This window comes from Eulemur rufifrons, chromosome 24 (genome assembly GCF_041146395.1).
Source record: "Eulemur rufifrons isolate Redbay chromosome 24, OSU_ERuf_1, whole genome shotgun sequence".
NCBI classification, from domain to species: domain Eukaryota; kingdom Metazoa; phylum Chordata; class Mammalia; order Primates; family Lemuridae; genus Eulemur; species Eulemur rufifrons.
The window spans coordinates 8,925,987-8,951,884 of NC_091006.1; the positions used below are offsets into that span (position 1 = coordinate 8,925,987).

General features: G+C 48.3%; 1 protein-coding gene across 4 annotated transcripts; it reads right to left on the bottom strand.

Moving 5' to 3' along the window:
• Positions 1–4,799: 4,799 nt before the first annotated feature.
• Positions 4,800–24,636, bottom strand: LOC138375122 (carcinoembryonic antigen-related cell adhesion molecule 6-like). Of its 4 annotated transcripts, XM_069458524.1 has the most exons (10): positions 24,455–24,636; positions 23,118–23,477; positions 19,266–19,544; positions 18,325–18,579; positions 16,386–16,664; positions 15,440–15,694; positions 8,770–8,899; positions 7,992–8,044; positions 7,112–7,143; positions 4,800–6,062 (listed from the first exon to the last, which is right to left on the bottom strand). In XM_069458524.1, the coding sequence occupies exons 1-10, from the start codon at positions 24,516–24,518 to the stop codon at positions 5,946–5,948; spliced, it is 1,824 nt and encodes a 607-aa protein (XP_069314625.1). In that variant the 5' UTR covers positions 24,519–24,636; the 3' UTR covers positions 4,800–5,945. The 4 variants fall into 4 exon arrangements, with proteins under 4 accessions (XP_069314625.1, XP_069314628.1, XP_069314627.1 ...); XM_069458525.1 differs by lacking the exon at positions 7,992–8,044 and having other exon boundaries at positions 5,999–6,062; XM_069458527.1 differs by lacking the exons at positions 18,325–18,579; positions 19,266–19,544.
• Positions 24,637–25,898: the final 1,262 nt, after the last annotated feature.

Below are 25,898 nucleotides of genomic sequence, written 5' to 3' on the forward strand. Positions count from 1 at the left end.
AGGAGGAAGTGAATGGGCCCTTGCTTTTATGTTTCTGTTTTTTATCCTTGGTCTCTGATACAGGCTGAATTGTGTTCTCCTAAAATTATGATGTTGAAATCCTAACCCTCAGAGTGTGATTATATTTGGAGATTGGGCCTCTAATGGTGATTAAGTTAAAATAATAATGCTTTTGGAGTGGGCCTTCATTCAATCTGACTGGTGTCCTTATAAGAAAAGGAAATTTGGACACAGAGGAAGATACCTGGGACGTGCATGCACAGAGAGAAAGTGGTGTGAGGACACAGAGGGAAGGCGGCCATCTGCAAGCCAAGGACAGAGGCCTCAGAAGAAACCAAACCTGCCGACTCTTGATCTTGGACCTCCAGAACTGTGAGACATACATTTCTGTTGTTTCAGCCACCCAGTCTTTCTGGTACTTTGTCATGGCAGCCACAGCAGACTAATAACAGTATCTTTATAAGGCAATTTCCTGAGATGAGAGAAAGCAAAACAAAACGGTATCTTATCTCATGTTAAGTTGGACTGATCACGTTTGGCTTCTTTGCTGCTTCTTCAGAACAGGACCCCGCAGGAGCTTCCTGAGGGCAGGAGCAGCGTTATGTGGCACTGCGGTAGCAGAATCCTAAAATGAGCCCTAATCCCTGGAACTGTGACTGTGATGCGATGTCACACCCGTGGTTTTGTAACCTTGTGTGGGACCAGGATTTTGAAGATGTAATGAAGGTTACAAATAAGTTGATTTTGAGTTAATCAAAAGAGAGATGATCTGAGTGGACCTAATCTCATCACACGAGACCTTTAACAGTGAAAGTGGAGAGTTTTCTCAGGCTGGTCTCAGAAGGGAAAACCAGAGATGGAAGCATGAGAGGGATTCCACTGGAGGGAGGCGTCGCTTGCTGAGACAGAGGGGTCGTGGCCGAGGGCCTGGGAAGGTCCTCTAGGAGCTGAGAGCGACTGGCCAACAGCAGGACAATTGGGACTTCAACCTATGACTGCAAGGAACCTACCTCCACAAACTAATGAGTGAGTGTTGTTTTAAGCTGCTAAATTTGTGTTAATTTATTATGCAGCAATAGAAAATGAATACAGCTGCTTTGTACTCGAGACATTGAATCAGCGGCTCCTTTCCTTATTTTATCTTTAAAAATTGAGGTAAAAATTGTAAAGTTAAAATACACTGAAATGTGCACAGATCTTAATTGTACAATTTGATTTTTGGAAAATGTATGCCCAAAATGTCATCGCCACCTGAATTGAGATGCAGAATATTTCCATCAGCTCCAAAGCCCCCTTGAGCACCTTTGCAGTGAATCCTACCCCGTAGGATGAATTCTTAACACCATTAATTAGAATTGCCAATTCTCGAGCTTCATTTAAATGGCATGTTGTAGCACGTGCTCCTTCGTGTCTGGCTTCTTTTGCACAACATGATGTTTTCGAGATTCATCCATTTTGTTTTATTTTGTTTGTGACCTTTTATTGCTGATCAGTATTCTATTGTATGGGTAGTCCACAGTTTTTTTAACCCATACGTCCGCTGATAGACATTTGGGTTATTTCCACTTTTTGACTATTATGAATACTGCTATGAGCATTCATGTACAACTCTTTGTGTGGATATATATTTTCATTTCTCATGGGTAAATGTCTAGGAGTGGGATTGTTGGGTTGTATAAATGTATATTTAACTTTATAAGAAACTGTCACACTGTTTTCCAGAGTGGTTGTGTCATTTTATATTTCCACCAGCAACATATGAGAGTACCAGTCGCTCCCCGTCCTCCCAACACTTGGTGTTGTCAGTCTGTTAAAGTTCAGCCATTTGTCAACAGTTTCTTCTTGTACCTCTCTGTGCCCTGCAGAAAGATTATTCATCTCATTTTCATCGTGTAGAATGTTCTTCCAACTCTTCTTCATCATTGCTATCCTAGCTATGCTTCGGATCACTGTTTCCTAACATGGAATATATGTGAGAATCACTTGGGAGTTTTTCAAAATATACAAGCCCAAGTCTCACTCTGGACACACTGCATCAGCTTCCCAGGGATGGTATATGGGCTTATGCTTGTTGAAAAAGTTCCCTAGGTAATTCTGATGTATACTCCTAGCTAAAAAACACTGATTCAGGCCCAAGTCCTACCTATTATAACAAGGGTTCTCCATCCTAGCTACATGTTAGTAGCATCTGGGAAGGATTAAAAATTACTAATGCCTGGGTCCCCCTGCAGAACAATCAAATCAGAATTTGTGGGTGGGGCGTGAACCTCAGTTGTTCTTTTAAAAAATTTCTTAGTGATTCCAGCATGTAGCTATATTTCCCTCTAAATTTCTCTGACTTCTTTTGGCATTTATTCCTTTCTATTTTTATATTATACTTATTTTTTGTGTCTTATCTTTTATCTTAGACTTTATGTTCCCTGGAATAGGGACCTTGCCCTCCTCATTTCTGTATCTTTCATGAACATATGAATTAGGCATCAGGAAAAGATTCTCAACCTCAGGTAGGTTGTGTCCTGAGTCTCAGTCTTTGTCCCCCGTGAGGTCAGAGATGGCTTGTGATGAAGGGTGTGGGTAACTCTGCAGTGCAGGTAGTGGAGGGGAGATCGCCCTGTTTGGAATGTTTTTAGCCATAGCGTTGGGACTTAGAATTATATGTGCGTATGGGGGGGAGGGGCAGGGCTGTGTAGAGAGACAGATCTGATTAGGATTGGAGGGGGTGGGCATGGTGGCACTCACCTGTAGTTCCAGCTACTTGGGAGGCTGAGGCAGGAGGCTCACTTGAGCCCAAGAGTCTGAGGTTGCAGAGAGCTATGATGACACCACTGCACTGTAGCCCAGGCAATAAGAAAAAAAAAAAAATTAATATGGAGGATTACACTAGGGAGTAGGGGTAAAGAATTAAGAAGGATTAGTAAAGAGAAGAAATTTGAACCTATCAAATAGGCCAGAGTAGGCCACTAGGGATTCTTGAGTAGGCGGGTGAACTACTCTCAGGAAGGTAGTGAGGCAGCGGGATGCAGGAGGGTTCAGAGAGACTGGAGACGGGAAGTCATGCAGTGCTGGCAGCAGCTGTTGAGGGCCTGGGTTAACTGGGTTTATGGAAATGGAGAGAACGACATAAGTGGGAGATGTTACAAAAGGATTGAGAGGCTCTGAGGATGTGCTGAATCTGGGGAACAAATGAGCAGGGGCTGGGGAAACTGTGGGGTGTCACTGGGGGAAGTGAGTGAGCCGGGGCAGGGCTGGTTTAAATGGGGGATTTCAGGCGGCCCTTGGATGCGGGTGTCATGAGCGCTGGGAAGTAGCAGGGGTTGGAGATGTAAATGTGGGAGCCTCTGCAGAGAGGTCACTGAAGCTGAGGAAGGAGGGGGACAAGAAGGGCCTGAGTACTAAATTTGGTGTTAGGGTGCAATCCGTAGGTGGGGGAACGCCCCAGAAGGACAAAGTTGTCTGTGGTCTTAGATGTTGTCAAAGTGAAAAGTGTGAGGATGGTGAAAATACCTTGGCATTTGGCCAAGAGAGGGTTACTGGTTTTATGCTGCTTCCGTGGTCTTGGGTATGGAGGCCCCACTGCAGGGGCAGGAGGAACTGGGTGATGAGGAAAGGGAAAGGCCGCACTGGGATGTCAATTGCTCGGAAGCGAAGGAAATGAGGTAAGAGGTTAATACTTAGTGGAACTGATAAATGAAGGTTATTCATGTTAGAAGAGATCTGACCCTCTGGGAGGGCAGCAAAAAGGAACTGGGAACAGGGAGGAGACAGGAGGTCTAGGGAAGTTTCTGTGCGACTGAACCTGTGGAGACCCTCGTATTGCTACACCCGAATCACTGGATCCACCTGTGTGGGAACTGTTGGCCCACAGTGAAGAGGCCCGGAGATCTTTTGCTCATGAAATTATCTTCTCTCCTAGAGGAAGATAGGCAGGTTGGAGCTGTCATCTGTTGCTTCCAGATACACCTAGTTTGTTAGCAGGTGTGCGAATGAATTTAGCTAATTCTCTGATCACTAGATCAAATATCTGTAGACTTAGAAATAGGTTTACTCTGACTCCCCATAGAACAAACAATGCCTGTAAAGATGACATTGTCTAAAGTAGTATTAACCATGAGAGAGCATGTTGATGTCTGATATATTATTTTTATTATAAATATAGAGCAAATTTTGCAAATAATCGGGAAGTGGCCTTAGCCAGAAAAAATTAAATAACAGCATAGCATGGATGTGGAAAAGTATGTACAATCATATCAGGGTTAGAAAACCCTGAAAGAGGTACCTGAGTTCATAGAATTTCCAACTAATTCTCTTGGAGAAGGCCTCTTAGGCATAGCATGAGATCAAGTAGGCAACAGTGAATAAAACCTTTCTCTGAGCCCTAAAGAGATTCCATCTGTGTAGAAGAAGGCTGGGTGAGAAGCACGTTTGCCTCTCCTCCCGCCCTTCCTTTTTATTCTAAGACATGTCCATGGACCCCATGGGAAAAAAGACAGATCCCAGAGGCTGTTCAAAATGCCTAGGGCCGAGTTATAACAAGCCCCCCCATGTCCTAACACCCTCTCACAGCCCTGTTTCCCAAGGTATTAGCACCAGTACAGGCCTCTAGTTGTAGACAATGCCACCAGCATGGGTGATAGTGTCCCTGTAGGGTGCTCCCACTTCTCAAGGACCAAATGCACCTTAGCGGAGGCAAGGTTTCCTGAGACAGTGAGTGGGGCAGACAGAAGATGCACAGGGAGAGACGTGGAATAGAATGGTCGTTGATGACTGGTGTGAGGTGCCTAGAAACTGAGTTAGATCCATTTCTAGCCACGAACGAGGAAGCCTCTTCTTATTTTCTATTTGGAACCTCTGACAAAAAGCCTTGAGAGGCTCTTGACCAAGAGACCTGAGGTTTTTTGGTGGCTTCTTTCACCTAAGGCAGTCAGATTGGCTTAACAGCTAATCTAAGTAAAAATAACCCTTTTCACATAAATAAACCATTACAAAAATTAAAATGGCAGAACGTCTCAGAGAAAAGGAGAAAAACCCCAATACCTCAAATTGTGCATTTTTAAACAATAATTTAAATAATGTCTGACGGGTAGCTATCTGATTCATTTCCCGAGTTCCCAGCAGATTGTGTCTATTAAAGGCTTGTTTCCCCCATAATATAGTGAAATAAAATAATAATAGTAATAATAATAAAATAAAGCCTTGTTTCCCCCAAAGCTGTAACTCCTCCCTCTTTCAGCACTTCCTTGAATAAAGCCCATAAAGATATTAAAACAATTGCCTGTGAACCTTGGCAAATAGCTTTCCTAGTTGATTCTAGTGGGTTCTATGGAGACAGGTTTGCCAAAGGGCTTAGGTAAGCAGCAAGGTGCCTGGACCCTGATCCCGTAGGTAGACCACCCTGACAGTGGACAAAGGTGTAAAATTTCCAAGGTCACTATTGGCTATATGTTTGATTTTCTTGTATGGTGGGTTCACACCAGGCTTTGGAGAGTGAGGAGAGGCCATTACTGCCTTTACTTTCTCTGTCTCTCCTTTTTTCTGGCACATGTACTTCAGTGGGGAAGGGCATAACCTCAAGGTTATGGCAAATTCAAGTTAGACTCTGGTAGGACAGGACTGGGGTGGGTGCTAAATAGGTAAGTTTAAAGCAAGTCCAGGTGGGGAAAGGGGGAGGGGTGGGGAGGTTCTGGCAACTCTGTTGCAAGTTGGCTTTGCCAAATTTCACTGCCAAGGGAGGCTGAGTTTCCTACAGACTCCCAGATTCCCGGATGTACCTTTTCATGTATTGACATTTAAGGGAGGGGCGTGACCAGGCAGCCAGGAGGTGCCCATTAGGGAAGAAAGGGTGGGGGAGACTTCTTCCCTTCTCCCCTGAGGGTAATGGGATCTCCTAGAGATGAGGGTGAGAGACTTGGAAGACATCAGCAGTGCAGTGAGCTGGACAGGTTGCGTTACTTCTTTTTCACTTCTGAATAAACCGTTTCTGTGGCTGAGGATGGGGAGACTGAAGTTTCTTGTGTTGGTTCCTGGGCTTTGAAGGTCAGGGTAGTATATGCAACTTCATTGATCTGAAAAGCATGAGTAGTGATCAGTTAAGTCAGTGTCATGAGTCAGGGCCTCACTTGCTTAGTGAGATTCAGCACCAGGCCTGTCACCTGTCACCACTTGCAACTTTGAGCTTTGGAGAAGGGCTCTTATTACCCATCCTCTGCTTGCTGACATTCTGCTGAATGATCGTTTCAAGACCTAGATTCCGGTGGTGTTTGTGCAGTGGAATACGATAGCACAGCACCGGGAATGAGCAAACCACAAATACTGTGACAATATGGATGAAACTCACAACACAATGTTGAATGAAAGAAGCCACAGATCAGGATTTGCTGCATTTCTCATTTGTGCAAGAGCAAAACCAGGCGAAACTGATCTGCAGCCCTGGAAGTCAGGATAGTGGTTCCTCTCTGGACGGAAGTGCCGGGAAGGGGGTCAGGTAGTGTTTCTTGATTTGGGTGCTGTTTACATGGGTGTGTTGAGCTTGTGAAAGCTCATACATCAGGAAAGTATAATTATGATTTAGCACTTTTCAGTATGTACGTGTGCTCTATTGAAAGGTTAAAATGAGAAAAATTCTGTAAAATTATCATGAAATAAAGGAAGCAGGATCTGAGATCCATTAGAATGGAAATTATCCTTTTCACAGAAGAGCAGGGTCAGGTTGAAGGTAGAGGAGGGAGAATGACTTAGCATCTTCCTTATTCTGGCCGTGGTGCTGGGTGCTCTACACACGGTAACTTGTTTAATCCCATCAGCTTCTCTTTGACGCAGGCAGAAAGCCCATTTTACAGATGGCGAAGCTGAGGGTCAAAGAGGGTAAGTTACTTGGCCAGAGTCACAGAGCTGCTGAGAGTCACAGCCAGTATTCAACACAGTATAGGGATGATTCCAAAGTGCACATTCTTGCCGTGAGATAGACTCATGGGTGTGATTAGCAATACTTCTTTGTTGCTACACTGAAGAACTCTAGCCCAAATTTGTCTCACATTTATGTCTTCAAGAGTAACCAGCTCTACCCAGAGTCATTTCCATGAGAAAATGAGCCAGTGAAAGTGGCTGTGCTTACCTTGTCAGGTGAGTCGTCAGAGTGGTCCTGACCTGGGGAAACAAAAGAAGAGTTACCAATCCGTGGAAGTGCAAAGCTGACTGAAGTCCTGGTGATTTCTAACTGAAGCATGGTGGGTGCTGGCAGTGGTAGTGGCTAGGTGTGGGGACGTGGCCCATCGTCAGCGAAGGAATTCGCTTCCCTCAGAGCCTGTGGTGCAGACTCGGTGCAGTAGTATTAGAGGAGGGCAGGGGTAGAGCCACGGGAGGCCGCCATCCACTTCTGAAGATTTCTACCAGTTCACGAGGCCTTGCTTTTTGCCCAGATGTGTTTCTCAGCAACATGCTCCAGTGGCAAGGAGGGGCATTGAGGCGCAGAGCACCCAGAGCACCCAAAAGACAAGGAAAGTCTCACCAAGGAGAGCACCCACATCCATAATAGAGGCAGGAGGCGGAGGAGTAAGGATGAGGAAATGGCTCCTGGGATCATGGGATCTTGCTCAGGCCGGCCTGGCCTAGGTGGAGTGAGCCTTTCTGGTGCGGCTGTGTCTCAGGGGACTCCTGTGGCTAGGAAGGGTGAGGACCTGTGCCAACTCAAGATTGGGAAATGGCGATCCCCTCTGTCAAAATTCAGAAGGAGGCTGGGTGTGGTGGCACACACCTGTAGCCGCAGCTACTTGGGAGGCTGAGGCAGGAGGATCGCTTGAGCCCAGGAGTTAGAGGTTGCAGTGAGCTATCATGATGCCACTGCACTACAGCCTGGGTGACAGAGTGAGATTGTATCTCAAAAAAAAAAAAAAAAAATTCATAAGGGAGGGAGATTTAGGAATCTAGGGTTCCCTGCCAGAGCAGCGCACATGGTGGAACATAACAGTTCTCACTGAGTGAGTGGCATTACTTACTGTGGTTGGAGGCTGAGGATTTGTGCTCTGTGAGATCATGCTGGTCGCTTGCCCTAAATAAACATCAGACACTGTGACTGCTATTCCCAAGCACAGGATCTTTGCTCCCTGAGTTAGGAAGGACACTGTCAGCAGGGAATTTCCTGGGGCCCCTTAATGTTCATTCAAACCGTGGTTGGTGCTGCCTTTCCTGTTAGGGCCTCTTCAATCTAAGCCTGATCCCTTCTAGGGTTTACTCTTCCTGATTGCTGGATGTTCACATTTAGGTCCATTCTCTATTGACTGCTTCTGTGCCTGCTTCTACCCTAAGAGCGTTCCTGTTTTGTTTTCTAGGAGCAGATTCTTGTTTTTTTCCTATTGTCTGAAAGGACTTTGCTTGTTTGTGGTTTCTCTTAGGTTCTCTTCCTGTCCTGTTTCTCCCTCATCCTGTTACTGTGGTCTGTGGAGCGCATGACTTGCTTTCTCCTGCTGCTTCTTTCGTTTTCTCATTTGTTTTCCTTCTTGGACCTTGGCTTCCCTGGCTGGGGAACAGAGGAACATAATTGCGTCTGTTCCTCTAGACTATCTGGGGATTGGAATAGCCATGTCCAGGAGACAGTGGGGTGCAGGGAGCATGAAGACCAGGGAAGAAGAGACCTGCAGGAATTAGTGCTGAGAAGCAGGAGTTTAGGGGGAGGAGGAGGAGCTCTAGGCCCAGAGACAGGTGAAGAACTTCTTTCCCTCTCCCGAGCATGGCAGTTAGCCTTGGATGAACCTAACAGAGGAAAGGCTATCATACCTGCCAGTCTTCCTGAAATACAGAAAATACACCAGGGCAGCTATAAGAGCCACCCCGGCCAGGACTCCAATCACGATGCCAACAATGGCCCCAGCCGAAAGGCCAGGAGAATTTCCTTGTGTTGAAGAATCTGTCATGGGAAGAAAAGAGAAGAAGGAATGAAGGTGAAATTGTTTTACAGTGGGGGCGCCCTCGGAAATAACCCTCAGCATGAAGTAGTTTCTACTTGTTCCTTCAAGGAATATTTGTGTGTGTGTGTGTGTGTGTGTGTGTGTGTGTGTGGGAAGGTTGCTGGAAGGTGATTAGCCAACTAAATTCTTGCAGTTTTCTTCCTCTCACCATGTTTTAGGTTGGTGATCAGTCTTTGGTCAATTCCATCCTGGAATTTCTGGACTCTCTGGACTCAGATATTTTTGAAGGCTTTGAAATATGAGAAAGGCTCGTTGCAATTTGTGTATGTTATTACAACTTTCCACCTCTTTGTGGTTGCATCTTTATCTCAGTGTCCCAGAGCCATGAATATGAGTCTGTCAGGTCTCTGTGGCAGGGACTGAGTTGACAGAAGGCCCAGGCCAGTGCATTCTGGGTTCACCACCTCCTTTGCACAGAGACCTTGCTTTCCAGGGACTCCCAGCAGGGGTATGAAGGGAAGCCCAGTTCTGCCAGGCTCTGGTTTCCTCTGATGGGTGACTGGCTTGAGGACTCCCCATCAGCCTTGCAGAAACTCCCTTAGAGCTGCACTGTAGCCTGAAACGCCCTTCTCTTTGTCCCTCACAGGCATCAGATCTGCAATGTCTGAGGGCTCTCCCAGGCTCCTGACTCTCCCTCACAGGCATTTTCCCCAATAAATTATCTTGCGTGTGTAATCCTGTTGTGGCTGTATCTCAGTGGATGAAAATGAATGTACCAGGCTTGAGATTTTGCACTTAGCTCCTTTTCTTCCCCCCTCCCATATTTAGTCAGTAACCATGCCCGAGTGGTTTTTTTGTGTGTGTGTACTACCTCTTCCCTCCCATATGTGTGTGTGTGTTTATGTGTAAATATCTATCTATATCTATATCTACATAAAATACCTTTTGCACCTGTTTCTTCTTTATTTCTGTTGCAGCCATTTGGGCCTTAGCTCTCACCTGTCAACTCAAGCCAGAGGATTAATGCTAATGTTAGCTATGATTGTGGGGTACTTACGATGTGCCAGGCCCTGTGCTAAATATTGTATATGTAACTCATTTGATCTATACAGTGACTCTGTTGGGGATATATTATTTCCATTTTAAAAGTGAAAAATGGCGGCTTAGAGTGGTGAAAAAACTTACCCAAAGTCATATGGCTGGTGAGAGGTGGATCTGGGGTTTAACTGACTATCTGACTTCAAGGCTAATGATAACAGTAGTGATAACAGTCGTAATAACAGCAACTAACATTTATGAAACATTTCATATGTGTGTGGCATTTTGCTGAAGGTTTAATTGATAATTACATTAAATCTTTAAAACAATACCATGAAGCAGATTCTTGTTACAATTTTTGGTTGAGGAATCTGAGCCTCAAAGAAGTTAAGAATCTTGCACAAGAAATTTATAACTATAAACACATTAAAAAGAAGAAATATGTCAAATCAACCTAACTTTACAACTTAAGGATAAAGAAAAAGAACACATTAAACCTGAAGATAGTGGGTAAAGGAAATAATAAAGATTAGAGTGGAGATAAATAGAATGGAGAATAGAAAAACGATGGAGAAAATCAATGAAACCGAAACTTGGTTCTTCAGACAAGATCAGCATAATTGACAACCTTTAACTAGACTAAGAAAGAAAGAGAGAAGATTCTAGTTACTAAAACCAGAAATGAAAGTGAAGCCATTATTACTAGTTCTGCAAAAATAGTGATTATTAGAGTACTAGGAATAATGGTATGCCAACAAATTGGATAACTAGGTGAAATGGACAAATTTCTAGAAACACAAAACCTGCTAAGGTGGAGTAATAAAGAAGTAGAGAATCTGAATAGACCTACAACCAGTAACTAAATTCAATCAGTAGAAGCATTGGACAAAACTCAGCATTCTTTCATGATAAAAACACTCAAACTAGGAATAGAAGTAAACAACCTCAACCTAATAAAGGCCATATATGAAAAGCCCACAGCTAACATCATACTCAACTGTGAAAGACTGAAAACTTTTCCTTTAAGGTCAAGAACAGGACGAGGTTGCCTGCTTTTGCCACTTCTATTCACTGGAGTATTGGAAGTCCTGGTCAGAGAAATTAGGCAAGAAAAAAAAAGCATCCAAATTGGAAAGAAGCAAAATTATCTTTGCAGATGACATGAACATTTAAGTAGAAAACCCTAAAGATTCCACAAAAACACTGTTAGAACAAGTAGACAAATACAGCAAAGTTGCAGGTAAAAAAACATGCAAAATCAGTTGTATTTTTGTATACTAACAATGAACACTACAAAAGGAATTTTTTTTTTTTTGAGACAGAGTCTCACTCTATTGCCCGGGCTAGAGTGCCATGGCATTAGCCTAGCTCACAGCAACCTCAAATTCCTGACCTCAAGCTCCTGTCTCGGCCTCCCAGAGTGCTAGGATTATAGGCATGAGCCACCGTGCCCGGCCCAAAAGGAAATTAAGAAAAAAAATTCCATTTACAAGAGCTTAAAAAAAAATACTTAGGAATAAACTTAAAGAATGTGAAATACTTGTACCCTGAACACTATAAAACATTGCTGAGAAAAAATTAAAGAAGACATAAATAAATGGAAAAGATGTCCTGTTTTTATGGACTGGAAGATGTACTATAATTAAGATGGCAGCACTACCCAAAGTGAACTACAGAGTCAATGCAATCCCATCAAAATCCCAGTGAGATTTTTTGCAGAAATAGAAAAACCCATTCTAAAACTCACATGGAATTTCAAGGGACCCTGAATAGCCAAAACATGCTTGAAAAAGAAGAACAAAGTTGAAGGGCTCACACTTCCTTATTTCAAAGTTTACTACAAAGCTGCAGTGTTCAAAACAGCTGTGGTATTGGCATAAAGCAAGATATAGAAACCAATGGAATAGACTAGAGAGCCCAGAAATAAATGCTTGCATATATGGCCAAATGGCTTTTTTTTTTTTTTTGAGACAGAGTCTCGCTCTGTTGCGCAGCCTAGAGTGCTGTGACATCAGGCTAGCTCACAGCAACCTCAACCTCCTGGGCTCAAGTAATCCTGCTGCCTCAGCCTCCCAAGTAGCTGGGATCACAGGCATGCGCCACCATGCCCAGCTAATTTTTTCTACATATTTTTAGTTGTCCAGTTAATTTCTTTCTATTTTTTTGGTAGAGACGGGTTCTTGCTCTTACTCAGGCTGGTCTCTAACTCCTGAGCTCAAACAATCTGCCCCCCTCGGCCTCCCAAGTGCTAGGGTTAGAGGTGTGAGCCACCGCGCCCGGCCCCAAATGGCTTTTGACAAGGGTACCAAGACCATTCCATGGGGAAAGGATAGTCTTTTCAACAAATGGTGTTGAGAAGATTGGATATCCATGTGAAAGATGAAGTTGAACTTTTATCTAACACCAAATACGAAAATTAACTGAAAATTCGTCAAAGACCTAAATGTAGAGCTAAAACTATAAAAATCTTAGAAGAAAACATAGGGTGAAAACTTCATGTCATTGGATTTGGCAAGGATTTCTTGGCTATGACACCGAAAGCCTGGGCAACAAAAGAAAAAATAGATAAATTTGACTTCATAAAAAGTAAAAACTTTTGTGCATTAAAGGACATTAAGAAGACAATGAAAAAACCACCTATAGAATGGGAGAAAACATTTGAAAATCATACATCTGAAAAGGGATTAATATCCAGAATATATAAAGAACTACTACAACTCAACAGCAACCCAAAACCCTGAAACATCCCAATTGAAAAATGGGCAAAGGACTTGCATAGACATTTCTCCAAATAAGATAAACAAATGGCCCATAAGCAAATGAAAAGATGCTAACCATTGGTAATCATTAGGGAAATGCAAATCAAAACTCCAGTGATATACCACCTGATACCCATTAAGATGGCTAACAAAACAAAAACAGAAAACAAGTGTTTTTAAGGATGTAGAGAAATTTGAACTCTTGGGCATTGCTAGTAGGAATGTCAAATGGTACAGTCACAGTGGAAAATCATATGGTGGTTCCTCAAAAAACAGAGAATCACCATTTGGTCCAGCAATTCCACTTCTGGATATATACCTAAAAGAACTAAAAGCAGGGATTAGAACAGATATTTATATACCCACCTTCAAGGCAGCATTATTCGTAATAGCCAAAAGAAGAAAGCAACCTAAGTGTTCATAGATGAATGAATGGATAAGCAAAATGTGGTATATCTATACAGTGGAATATTATTCAGTCTTAAAAAGGAATGAAATTGTGATACGTGCTACAACATGGATGGACCTTGAAGACATTATGCTAAGTGAAGTAAGCCAGACAAAAAGAGACAAATATTGTATGTTTCCACTTATATGAGAGGTATTTAGAATAGTCAAATACATAGAGACAGAAAGTAGAATGGTGGTTACTGGGGGCTGGGAGGAGGGGAGTGGGCAGTTATTGCTTAAGGGGTACACGGGCTTAGTATGGTAGGATGAAAAAGTTCCAGAAATGGATAGTGGTGACGGTTGTACGATGCGAATGTACTTAATGCCACCGAACTGTACACTGAAAATGGCTAAAATGTAGGTCTTATGTATTGTATATTTTACCACACACACACAAATGTTAACAGAAAAACAAGAACAGTGTTATGCAAAGTCACACAATAAATGCGAGACCCAGGATAAAAAACTAAGTATATCTGATTCAGAGCCCGAGCTCTTAAGCACTTGGCAATTCTGTTTACTCTGATGGTCTCTTAATTGATATTCTGCCCCCTGGACTTTTATCCATTTTGTACACCTTTGGCAGAGTAATCCTCCCAGGAAGATGTAGGAAGGGGCGAGGGGTCACTCACATTCCACGGTCAGCCTGAAGATGTCACTTCAGTTGTAACTGACTGGGTTGGAGACCTCACACTGATACTCCCCGGCATCCCCCCTCTGGACAGGGTTTATGCTGAGAGTGATGTCCTGGGACAGCTGCATCCTCTCTGTCACCTACAGACTTTTATTGTTGAAGATCCACTAGATGGAAAGCCCAGTGTCACTTGTGGGTCAGGTCAGGACCATGGGGCCCTTGTCTTCCGTGACTGTGGTGCTGCTGGCTTGGATGGAGGGCTGTCCCACTGGCTGTGGCTCTATGGACAGAGGACTGAGAGTGGCCTGGGGCCTGGGGCCATGCTCCTTCCTCAGAGATCTCAGCCAGCTGTCAGGTCCCACAGTGAGCTGTGCAAAGGTGACCACGCAGGGGACAGCTGTGACCCTCTGTTGAAGGTCGGGTGTCTTTGTTCAGGAGATGCTCTCTAAGGAGAGGGCGGCACCTCCCCTCTGACCCCAGACTGACCCCTGACTACTCCCCTGGACATCTCTGTAGCATCCGCACCAGGACCCTTTTCTCAGCTCACATGTCCTGCAACCTCATCGTCACGTGCAATGTTTCTCCCATTGACTTTTGTGTGACCTTGTCGTAGAGCTTCCTGTGATCAGGCCCCCTTCCTAGTACTGTTGCTTTATCCACAAAAGAGGTGCTTTCTTCCATTAAATAATTTGTTAGAGAATGAAGATGGCCCAGCCAGTCTTCCTGACCTTGTATCTGAACAAGTTCTGATCTAAAGGATTTCTCAATGTGAAGAGGACTTTTACTTCCTGGTCTGTGGACTGGTGTTAATCAAAGGCTGAGACTCTTACATTCTCTACAGACATAAACTTTTTGGAGCTGCCACTTTTCTCCCTGCAGAGACTCTACAGGTGGATCTTTCTATTTCTCTATGGGGACATCACTAGCTGTTCTCTGTGGTGTGTCACAGGTGCTGTGTCCACAGCTACACGCAGCCAGAGACTTCAGAGCCAGGACAGAGCTCAGGAGTCTGCCCTGAGGCTCTCTCTTCCCATTTCGCTGCAGCTTGACCAGGGGAAGGCTCCGGCAGCACAGCGTAGCCAGATTCAGGCCACGAACCTGGGCACCTTCTCCACATGACCTGTGCCACCCCAGATGCAGTCAGAGCAGAGCCGGTCCCCAGAGGAGCCGGGAGCAGAGCAGGAAGCAGAGTTTGGAGATGCTCATTCCTCCTCCGAGGGGGTTTCCCCCTCTCATTTGGGGAAAAAATAATGCAAGCCTATTTCAAAAGCTCCTATGTTCCTTGTAGCTCATGGAGTAGGTAAAAACAAAATGAAGTGACAGAAAGGGACGTGTTAGTGAAAAAAAGAAGCCACTTGACCTTGAAGACCCTTCCTCCTTCTCCCTCTGTGAAGCCCCTCCCACTAGATGGGGCTCTCTGGGGCTGAGGGAACCCCCTCCACACATTCCAGGCTGGATCCAAGGTCAAGTGTGTGAAATCAGAGAAGCCAGGGGAGCAGACAGTCTGCAGAGATGGAGTGGGAGGGCTTGGGGGAAACCTGGGACATGTTTGTGCCCAGGATTCAGGCTGGGAAACAGAATTTCTTTATGGCTCTTCTCTGAACACTAGACACAGTCCATGCCAAAACTTAATGCCAATCCTCCAGGGATTCACTTACTGGAAACTGTGATAGTCTTGACTGTGGTCCTGTTGTGGCCAGTGGCAGAGTTGTGGGCAATACAGGTATAGGATCCGCTATTATCCACAGTGAGGTTGAGGATGAAGAGCTCTTGTGTGGATTGCTGGAGACTCCCATTGATAAGCCAGAAATACTGTGCAGGTGGGTTAGAGGCCGCATGGCAGGAGAGGTTGAGGTTTGCACCTAGACGGTAATAGGAGTCTGGGGGGGAAATGGTGGGGACATCGGGGCCATCTGGACAAAGAGAACAAAGCCACACGTGATGTCATCAGAGGAAAGGGGAGGCTCCTGGTCTATAGAAGGGCCACAGTGTCCTTCTGAATCCTGTCACAATCTTATTTAAAAAGCTACAACCCAGCCACCTGTGGCAGCTCACACTTGTAATCCTAGTGCTTTTTGAGGCCAAGATGGGAGATCAGGAGTTAGAGACCAGCTTGGACAGCATAGCAAGACCCTATCTCTCCAAAAAATTAGAAAAGCTAACTGGGCTTGGTGGTGCATGCCTGTAGTCCTATCTACTCAGGAGAGTGAGGCAGGAGGATCACTTGAACCCAGGAGTTGGAGGTTACAGTGAGCTGTGATCCCACCAGCACACTCCAGCCTGGGCAACAGAGTGAGACCCTATCTCTTTAAAAAGGAAAAAACTCCCAACCATAACCTGTGTCTGAGACATTGAGACACTGACCTGTTTCTCTCATCACAGGCTGTTGACCATGAGCATCTCAAGACAGCAGCAGCCCCTCCCTCCTATTCTTGCTCAAGGCTGGGCTGGCCTGGGTTTGCCTGGGGCAGGAAGTCTCGGCCAGCCTGGGTGTCCAGGGCTGAGGGTCTGTGTACTTGGACCCGAGAGGGACTGAATGGCCTGGTCTCTGGCTGTGTGAGTTTGGGCTGCAGCCTGGGCCATGGAGGAACAGAAAATACTCACAGAGCACATTCAGGGTGACCGGGTCACTGCGGTTGCCACTGACTGGGTTCCAGTTTCCACACTCATAGGGTCCTGTGTCATTCCTTGTGATATTGAGTAAAATAATGGTCCTGTTGTTCAGGGACATCACTAGCCTGTCACTGTCTTGGATCCTCTGACCGTTTATCCACCATAGATAGGTTGTGTCCTGAGTCTCAGGTTCACAGGTTAAGGCTACAGAGTCCTCGTCCTCCACGGGGCTGGAGTTGTTGCTTGTGATGGAGGGTTTGGGTAACTCCGCTGTGCAGGTAACAGAGAGAAGTTTGCCGTGTGTGGTACCATCGATTCCTCCAAAGGCATCATTCAACTGCAGTTAGTATCTCTTACTTCTCAGCCAACATTATTCCTTACTAGACTAAAGCAGGCGTGCATGTCACAAGACAGATGCTCAATGATCTCAGGGCTCAGAGAATGTGAAGCCGCCTGCTCTGTCTGGGAGACGCACAGATGTTCTCAACCCTGAATTAAGCCACAGCCTTGGGTTGTGGACAGACACAGGACCAGGAGTCAGAGATTCCCTGGCACCTCTCCTGGTCTTTCCCTGACCTGCTGACTGCCTGAGTGACCTCAGGACATGTGGGTGCTGACCCCTTCCAGCTGCACGGTCCTACATTGCCCAGCCGAGGTGTGTTTTCTCCGAGGCCTCACCTCTCAAGGACGCCCTAGAGATGGGTGATGGCTGGGCCTGGGTGTTGAGTGGACATAACACAGGGAGACCAGGAGCAAGTCTAGGGGCCAGTTGAGTTCTCAGGCTGCAGGGCCTGGAGGTGGGGCAGTTCTGCCCAGGTGTTCAATGGGCACAGAGATTCAGTTTGGAAGGAAAAAAAGAGGTCTATGAGTGGATGATGGTGATGATAGCAGAGCAATGTGAATGTACTTAATGGTACTGGACTGTCCACTGAAGAAGGATTACTATGGTAAAATGTATGTTACACACTATATGAATAATATAGATGTATATAGAGGGGCATATATTGTATGTTTTATAGTGTGTGTGTGTGTGTGTGTGTGTGTACGCACACTATATGGTGGTAACTCTTGCCCTTTCTATAAACACAGATTTTTTGGCGCTGTCCCTTCCCTGCCATGCAGAGATTCCACGGGTGGATCTCCCTGTTTCTCCACGTGGGTATCACTCACTGTTCTCTGTGATGTGTGGCATGTGCTGTGTCCACAGCCTCACAAAGTTGGTGACTTTGGAGCCAGGACATAGCTCAGGAGTCTGCCCCCAGGCTCTCTCTCTTCCCGTTTCCCTGCAGCTTCACCAGGGGAAGGCTCTGGCATTGATTGGCAGCACAGTGTGGCCAGATTCAGGCCAGGCCACCTGGGCACCTTCTCCACATGGCCTGTCCCTCTCCAGATGGAATCAGAGCAGAGCTGGTCACCAGGCGAGCCGGGAGCAGAGCAGGGAGCAGAGCTCTGAGATGCTCATCCCTCCTCCGAGGGGGTTTCCTCCTCTCATTTGGGGAAAAATAATGTGAGCCTATTTCAAAACCTCATATGTTCCTTGCAGCTTATGGAGTAGGTTAAAAAAAAAAAAAAAAAAAAAGCAAAGAAGTCACAGACAGGGACGTGTTAGTGAAAAAAAGAAGCCACTTGACCTTGAAGACCCTTCCTCCTTCTCCCTCTGTGAAGCCCCTCCCACTAGATGGGGCTCTCTGGGGCTGAGGGAACCCCCTCCACACACTCCAGGCTGGACCCAAGGTCAAGTGTGTGAAATCAGAGAAGCCAGGGGAGCAGACAGTCTGCAGAGATGGAGTGGGAGGGCTCAGGGGGGAACCTGGGACACGTTTGTGCCCAGGACTCAGGCTGGGAAAGAAAACTTCCTTATGGCTCTTCTCTGGACAGCAGACATAGTCCATGCCAAAACTTAATGCCAATCCTCCAGGGATTCACTTACCGAAGACTGTGATAGTCTTGACTGTGGTCCTGTTGCGGCCAGTGGCAGAGTTGTGGGCGATACAGGCATAGAATCCTCTATTATCCACAGTGACGTTGGGGATGAAGAGCTCTTGTGTGGATTGCTGGAGACTCCCATTGAAAAGCCAGAAATACTGTGCAGGCGGGTTAGAGGCCGCGTGGCAGGAGAGGTTGAGGTTTGCACCTAGACGGTAATAGGAGTCTGGGGGGGAAATGGTGGGGACATCGGGGCCATCTGGACAAAGAGAATAAAGCCACATGTGATGTCATCAGAGGAAAGAGGTCTGGTAGAAGGACCGTGGTACCCCTCTGAATCCCGTGATAACCTTGTTTAAAAAGTAACAACCTGGCCAGGTGCAGCAGCTCACACCGGTAATCCCAGTGCTTTTTGAGGCCAAGGTGGGAGACCAGGAGTTAGAGACCAGCTTGGGCATTATAGGGAGACCCCATCTGTACAGAAAGTAAAAAAAAAAAACTAACTGGGCTTGGTGGTGCATGCCTGTAGTCCTATCTACTCAGGAGAGTGAGGCAGGAGGATCACTTGAACCCAGGAGTTGGAGGTTACAGTGAGCTGTGATCCCACCAGCACACTCCAGCCTGGGCAACAGAGTGAGACCCTATCTCTTTAAAAAGGAAAAAACTCCCAACCATAACCTGTGTCTGAGACATTGAGACACTGACCTGTTTCTCTCATCACAGGCTGTTGACCATGAGCATCTCAAGACAGCAGCAGCCCCTCCCTCCTATTCTTGCTCAAGGCTGGGCTGGCCTGGGTTTGCCTGGGGCAGGAAGTCTCGGCCAGCCTGGGTGTCCAGGGCTGAGGGTCTGTGTACTTGGACCCGAGAGGGACTGAATGGCCTGGTCTCTGGCTGTGTGAATTTGGGCTGCAGCCTGGGCCATGGAGGAACAGAAAATACTCACAGAGCACATCCAGGGTGACCGGGTCACTGCGGTTGCCACTGACTGGGTTCCAGTTTCCACACTCATAGGGTCCTGTGTCATTCCTTGTGATACTGAGTAAAATAATGGTCCTGTTGTCCAGAGACATCACTACCCTGTCACTGTCTTGGATCCTCTGACCGTTTATCCACCATAGATAGGTTGTGTCCTGAGTCTCAGGTTCACAGGTTAAGGCTACAGAGTCCTCGTCCTCCACAGGGCTGGAGTTGTTGCTTGTGATGGAGGGTTTGGGTAACTCCGCTGTGCAGATAACAGAGAGAAGGTTGCCCTGTGTGGTACCTTTGATTCCTCTAAAGTCATCTTTCAGTCAGGGTTGGCATCTCTCACCTGTCAGCCAACCTGAGTGATTAAAAGACCAAGGCAGGAGTGTGTGTCACAAGACACATGCATGACGATCTGAGGGCTCAGAGAACATGAGACCACCTGCTCTGTGTGTGGGAGATGCACAGACTTTCTCAACTGAGCAGCAGCATTGGGTGGTGGACGGACACAGCACCTGGAGCCAGAGTGCCCCTGCACCCTGACCCTGGCGCCTCTCCTGGTCCTTCCCTGACTGCCTGACTGACCCTGTGGCCCCCACCTGGAATGTGCGGGCGTTAGGTCCCTCCTAGCTTCATAGTCCTACTTTGCCCCCCTAGGTGTGTTTCCCTGAGGCTGTCCTCAGATATCCCAGAGATGGGTACTGATGGGACTTCCCATTGTCCTTAGACCCTGAGGTTACTGGGCAGCCTGGCCTGGGACTGGGTGTTTGAGCACAAATAACGCAGGGAGAGCAGGAGCCAGCCTGGAGATCAGCTCAGCAGTCAGGCTGTGGGGCCACAGGTGGGGGCAGTTTTTCCCAGTTGCTTGATGGTGACTGACATGAGCCAGTGAGTCCTAAAAGGTAGAGTGGAGTCCAAGGAATGATCTAGAAAAGAGTGAGGGGACAGGTAGGAGCTGGTGGGTTTGGAGCAGAGCCATGTTGCCTGCCCTTGGTCCTTAATGTCCCCTCTCCCCATGCAGAGGGCAGGTGAGGACTGTGTGTGGATCATTCCAGAAACACACATGGACGTTTGCAAATGCAGAGCTGACTGGTGCAAAGTGGGGAGCACGAACGTGCTGGAATCTGGCCTCATGGACCTCGTGTGTTGGGCGGATGGGGTAGGAATAGGAGAAGTTAAGTTTCTTCCATGTCTGAAAAGTATTATTAATACTCAGGATCTAAGAACAATTGCTGGGAGGAATATTTCTCTAGAGAGCATGATGAGGACCAAGCTCTGAAGTCCAGCAGGTCACATTACGCCCAAAGGAAGATGCTGAAGTTGGTTTGGAATCAGTGACTCCCTGGGTCAAGAGAGACACGTGATGCGGTTAGGAGGACAGAACTGGTCAGAGGGAAGTCTGAGGTGTCTCAATAATAAAAAGAGAAGAATGACACCAGGTTAGGAGAAGTGATATATGTGATGGTAATAAATTTAGAAAGAGTTTCATCATTCCTGGTGAGAGGCAAAATGGGGAGGAGCCCGACAAGGCATGTGAAACGCTTTCTTCCTTTCTCTTGACCTCAGGAATCACAACTAAAGTTTGACCAAATTCGTCCAAACTGGGCAGTCTGAGACACGCTGCCTTGTGCATCTCACTGTCTGAGGGATCCCACCTTCTGGTATTGGTGTCATGATGAGGGATGCAGGTGCTTGTGGAGCAGGCTGTCACTGCTCAGACAGCACCTGGCCAGCTCCACCTGGGAAGGTCCCAGGAGCCATGGAGGATGTGAGCCCCATGCCAGGACGAGGCTGGAGTCAAGAGTCAGTCGGTGAAATGAGCCTATGGCTTTCGGGGTTGCAGACCTGTCCTTCTCCTCTGACCCCTGGTCAGGCAGTGTACAAAATAGATGAAGGGGTCACCTGTCCTTGTCCTGTGGCCTGTCCCGTGTGTCAACCTCACAGAGGAAAAGAGCCCTGGGTGGGGACGTAGTGGAAGCTCGTTCTCCTGGTCACCTGGGGACATTGGCTCGTGATGCAGCCCGGCAGGGGCAGCTGCTCCCACTAATTTCTGTGCCTTTACTATTGCCCATGAGGTGGGCCTGGCCACAGTGCTAGTGGGAAGGGACCAGGACAGGCATCTGTTGGTAGTGGGAGCGTCAGGGGAAAGCTGGAGGGTGGAGGAAGCTGTGCAGGGCAGGCACAGTCCCGGCTGGAATGAAGGGGGAGGAAGATGAGGGACACAGAGGAGCAGAAAGAGCCAGACATGCCATGGCAGTGAGCACGGGGGTTCCAGGGACTTCAGAGACCCCAGAACTAGGATCAGGGAGCCCTGAAACCCCCACAGCCGGGAAGCCCCAGAGTCCCATGAGACAAGTTCCTGGTGGCTTTAGGGGCAGGGGTCAGAGGGATGGAGCTTGGGTCTCAGCCCCTGAGGGGACAGGGAACAGGCGTGGTCAGAACTTCCTAGGATTCTGCATCCAGGATCCAGTCTCTGAAGAGGTTATGGATCATTTATTCATTCATTCCCTCCCTCCTTCATCAGAGAACTATTGAGAGTGTCGCACGTTGGCCCTGTGCCGGTGCAGAGTGTGAGTGGGGAGAGAGAAAGCCATGTACCTGTGTCCTGTACCCTCTGTGGGAGTGACACGGACACACCAGGAAGCACCAGGTTTAGAGTCCAGTGGGGGGTGTGGCTGACGGGGAGGCCGGGGCATTCCTGACACTGACTCTGCTTATTGTGGCAGGTGATTTAGTTCTAGAGTGAAACTGACTAATTCTCCATTTGCTCCTCACTCCCCAGACCGGAATCTCCCCCTCTGAGCTGCAGATGCAGCTGAACTCACCACTAATGCTGGGGTGCCCAGATGCCGAATAAGGCCCCTGGAGTTGAGGGAGGTTGAGGCTGTGGGTGCAGACAGGCCTCCTGTGACTCTGATCTTCAGTCATGTTCTGAGTGACCCTAATTCAATGACTGTATTGCCCTGTGCCTCAGTTTCCCCTCAGTAAAATAGGATACATGGTAAATGGTCTCTGGCTTATCTTGTCTGTGAATTAACCTTAAAATAGTCACAATTACCTGACCTAAAGCTTCGTACACAGGAGCTGCCCAAATAAACAGTATCAATTGTTGTTGGATCCATGAGAAGCTCTTGGCCTGATCCCTGGTGGACAGGCAGCTTCCAGGAGCATCCTCTGTCCTCTGTTCCTCCCCGTGGGGACAGTGACTTCCCTGAAGTCTCTTAAGTCCCCCAGGGCAGTGAGCTGATAGCCTGAGGAAACTGTCGGTCTGTGCCATCCACACTGAGTCTCAGGTGACTTTCTGGGCATTGTGATTGCCCAGATGGGGCTGTGGGGTCAGGCCCTGGCTGGTCACCAGCTCCTGGAGCCATGGCCCTTGGATAGCTGATAAATGTGGCCCCAAGTCAGGAGGCCAAAACCCAGCCCTGGCCACAGGCTCCTCAGGGTCACCTAGACTCAGGAGCCCTGGGCCTGAGCTTCTCTGTGAGGATCCAGGGGGACCCTCAGGCCAGGCCCTGACCAGGTCCTACAGGGACCTTCTCAGGGTCATGTCCATGGGGAGGTCCCGGGGGCTGCACTGAGGCTGATGCCTGCTGAGTTACCCGTCACACTGGTCCTTCCTCTGCAGGGAGTGTCTGCAGGGTCTGGACGCAGGAAAGGATTCTGATCTTCTGAAGTTTGTCTCCCCTGTGTGTGTCCTGCCCTAAATGCCCAAACCCCACCATGGGACATGATGCAGAGGGGGAGGCAGGCACAGTCCAGGCCTCACAAGTCCGTGTGTGTGAAGTAGAACTAACCCCCCAACACCCAGAGGTCACAGGGAATCACTCACGGTACACGCGGATCTGTCCAGTTACTTCTTCATTCTGAAGATCTGCCTTTATGAGGTGTAGGGTGTAGTGTCCTGTGTCATTCAGGGTGACGTTCTGGAACAGCAGGGATCCATTGGGGTAAATTGTCTCTCGACCACTGTATGCAGGCCCTGTGGTGTTTACTTGAGTGCCTGTTATATATGATACAATTCGGTAGCTGCTGTCCACCTTGTCCCCTCTGTACCAGTTGTAGCCATAAATATTCTGTGGCAGACTGTGGACAAGTAGAAGAACGTCCTTCCCCTCCACAGCACTGGGCGGCACGGATTCCACAGTGAGTTGGGCAGTGGCAGGCGGGTTCCAGAAGGTTACAAGTGAGACTAGGAGGGAGGAGAGAGAATCAATCCATATTGGGACCTTGGAATTGGGATGGAAAGATGGGCCCTGGGTCCGGAGCAGGTCTCTTCACCCTCAGCCTTGGGGTGTGAGTGTGTCAGTGTGTGTGTGTGTGTGTGTGAGTGTATGACTGTGTGAGTGTGTGGGGGACTGTGTGTCTTTGTGTGAGTCTGTGAGTGTGTGAGTGTGTCCTCTGGGCCAAGGTCAGCAGTGTGACCACCATCACTCCAGCGCCTCTGGACTGACCATGTCCCTGCTTGGAATCCTCTTCCCAGGTGTCTGCATGGCTCACCCCCCACTGCCCTCAGATCCCTGCTCACACTCAGGGCCTTCCTTGGGAGGGACCTTCCCTGGCCACCTCCTCTAGGGACCCTGGGTCTTCCCTTCCTGACCTTTCCCTGCCTGTTCCCTCTGTGGCTCTTGTCCACAGCTGGCCTCACATTCGAGATGTCTCTGCTTGTCTGTCTTCCTCCCACTGGGACATGAGCTCCGTGAGGGCAGGGATGTGTCTGACCTTTGTTGTGCCCCAGAGCCTGGGACAGGTTGCAGACACCTGTGGGTGAGTGAATGAGCATTCCCAGGGCCTGCCACGTCCTGGTGTTTATTTCACAATGAACATAAGATAATATCTGACACTGGTGGGTAAGGGCCATGTTTAGTGCCCCTGGTTATGTTTACTTGAAGCGTCACCCTGACATAGTTATTACCATTTTCAAAATATAGTGACCACTGATGATTAACCTGGAGAACAGAGAACAATTGAGACTGTCCTGCCTCTTTCCAATTCCAGTTCAATGTGACTTTCCTGTTGTGACATCCTCTTTCCCTTTGTTGTCCCCTCCCCTCTTCAGGCTCCAACAGTAGCCCTCTGTCCCTCTCAGAGCCCCGTCCTCCCCAGGAGACCCCAGCCAGTGTCTGTGCTCTCTCCTTGCACCCATCCCCAGGGAATCGTCTCTCTCACCTGTGAGCAGGAGCCCCTGCCAGGGGACGCGCCCTCTGCGGGGGGCAGCTGAGGGGGGCTCCATGGTCTCTGCTGCCTGCTCCGTCCTCTGTGCAGAAGAGCTTGGGCTCCAGGAACGCTCCCGAGCACAGCTGTTCCGAGGAGTCAGCTCTGCTGTCCTTCCTCTCTCTGTGCTGAGCCTCCCCCTGGGGCTCAGAGGTTTGGCTGGTCATGTGTGTCAGGGGCGGGATCTGTGCCCAGGGCACCTTCCTGTCCCCTCCCCTCTCAATCCTGCCTCCTCGTCCCTCCTTCTCCTTTCCCTCTGTCTGTGTTTTGCTTTCGCAGACCACACTTTGAGGCTGATTGGATCCTCTTTCCCATAACAGAATGACGTACCCTCCCCAGCACAGACCTCTGCACCACACAGAGAGCCCTTGGGGTCAGACCAGGGGGTTTATTTCTCTTTGCAACACAGAAACCCAGCCCGGCCCCGGGTCTTCTGGTATTCTCTAGTGCTCTGGAGAGGAGGGTCATGCCCCGCAGGCTGGTGGCAGGGATGACTCTGGGGGCCTGAACGGGGCAGCTGATTCTATCTCCAGAGTCACCATCCTGTTCTCTGACCCAGGGACACAGCCCCAGGTCCAGGAGTCTCAGGAGGAACTGCAGCTCCTGGGTGTGGATGGGGCGGTGTCCTGGGAAGAGAGGACTGTGGTGCAGGGGGTTGGGGGGCCTGTGGGGTCCACTGTCCCCGGGGGAGGGCTTCAGGGAGACCTTCCCTCTCTGTGTCTGAGCCGTGACTCAGGGCCCGTCCATGTTCTCCCTGAATGTCCTGGGTGGCCTCTGCACTCTGTCCGGCTGACCCTCCTGTGGTCACCCCACCTTCCCCATGGGGAGTGCCAGGAGTGAGTGGGGAACTGCACAGGGACCCCTGGCAGAGCAGGGACCTCAGAGGCCCCTGGAAGGATCCAGCAGGACACAGCAGGCATATGGGAGGTACCAGAAGGGTCTATTGGAGGAAGGGATGGAAATCAGACTTCATCTCCACCTCCTCAGCCAAAGCCAGGTTCCTGCGTAGGGGAATTAATCCCCTCAGTGTTGTCGGTGTCCCGATGTCGCCCCCTGGAGGAAAGGAGATGTAGGGGCTGCCCCAGGGAGGCTGATCAGCCTCCAAATGGTGTGAGCCGGCCCTGACTCCCCGGAAAGAGGTGGGCGCTGACCCCTGGTGAGAGTGCAGGGTCAGGTCAGCCCGGGTCCCATTCACTGTGAGTCCCGAGGCTGCCCAGCTCCATCCAGTGCAGGGTCTAGGGGGCAATATCCACTCAGCGGAGGGCTTGGCTAGAATAAAATAGTAGAGAGAAGGCGAATTCTCTCTCTCCCCACCCACCCCCCAAGGCTGGGACAATTTCTTTTCCTGCCCTTGGATATTAGAACTCCAGGTTCTCAGGCCTAAGAGTTACACCATCGC

Bases quoted from the DNA above. Each gene is read 5' to 3' on its own strand.
- LOC138375122 (XM_069458524.1), bottom strand. From the start codon at position 24,518: ATGGAGCCCCCCTCAGCTGCCCCCCGCAGAGGGCGCGTCCCCTGGCAG. The intron at 8,045-8,769 runs GTATGATAGCCT...ATGTTTATTTAG, and splicing joins TATTTCAGGAAGACTGGCAG to GGCAAGCGACCAGCATGATC. The intron at 6,063-7,111 runs GTAAGCACAGCC...CATGCTTTTCAG, and splicing joins CTGACGACTCACCTGACAAG to ATCAATGAAGTTGCATATAC.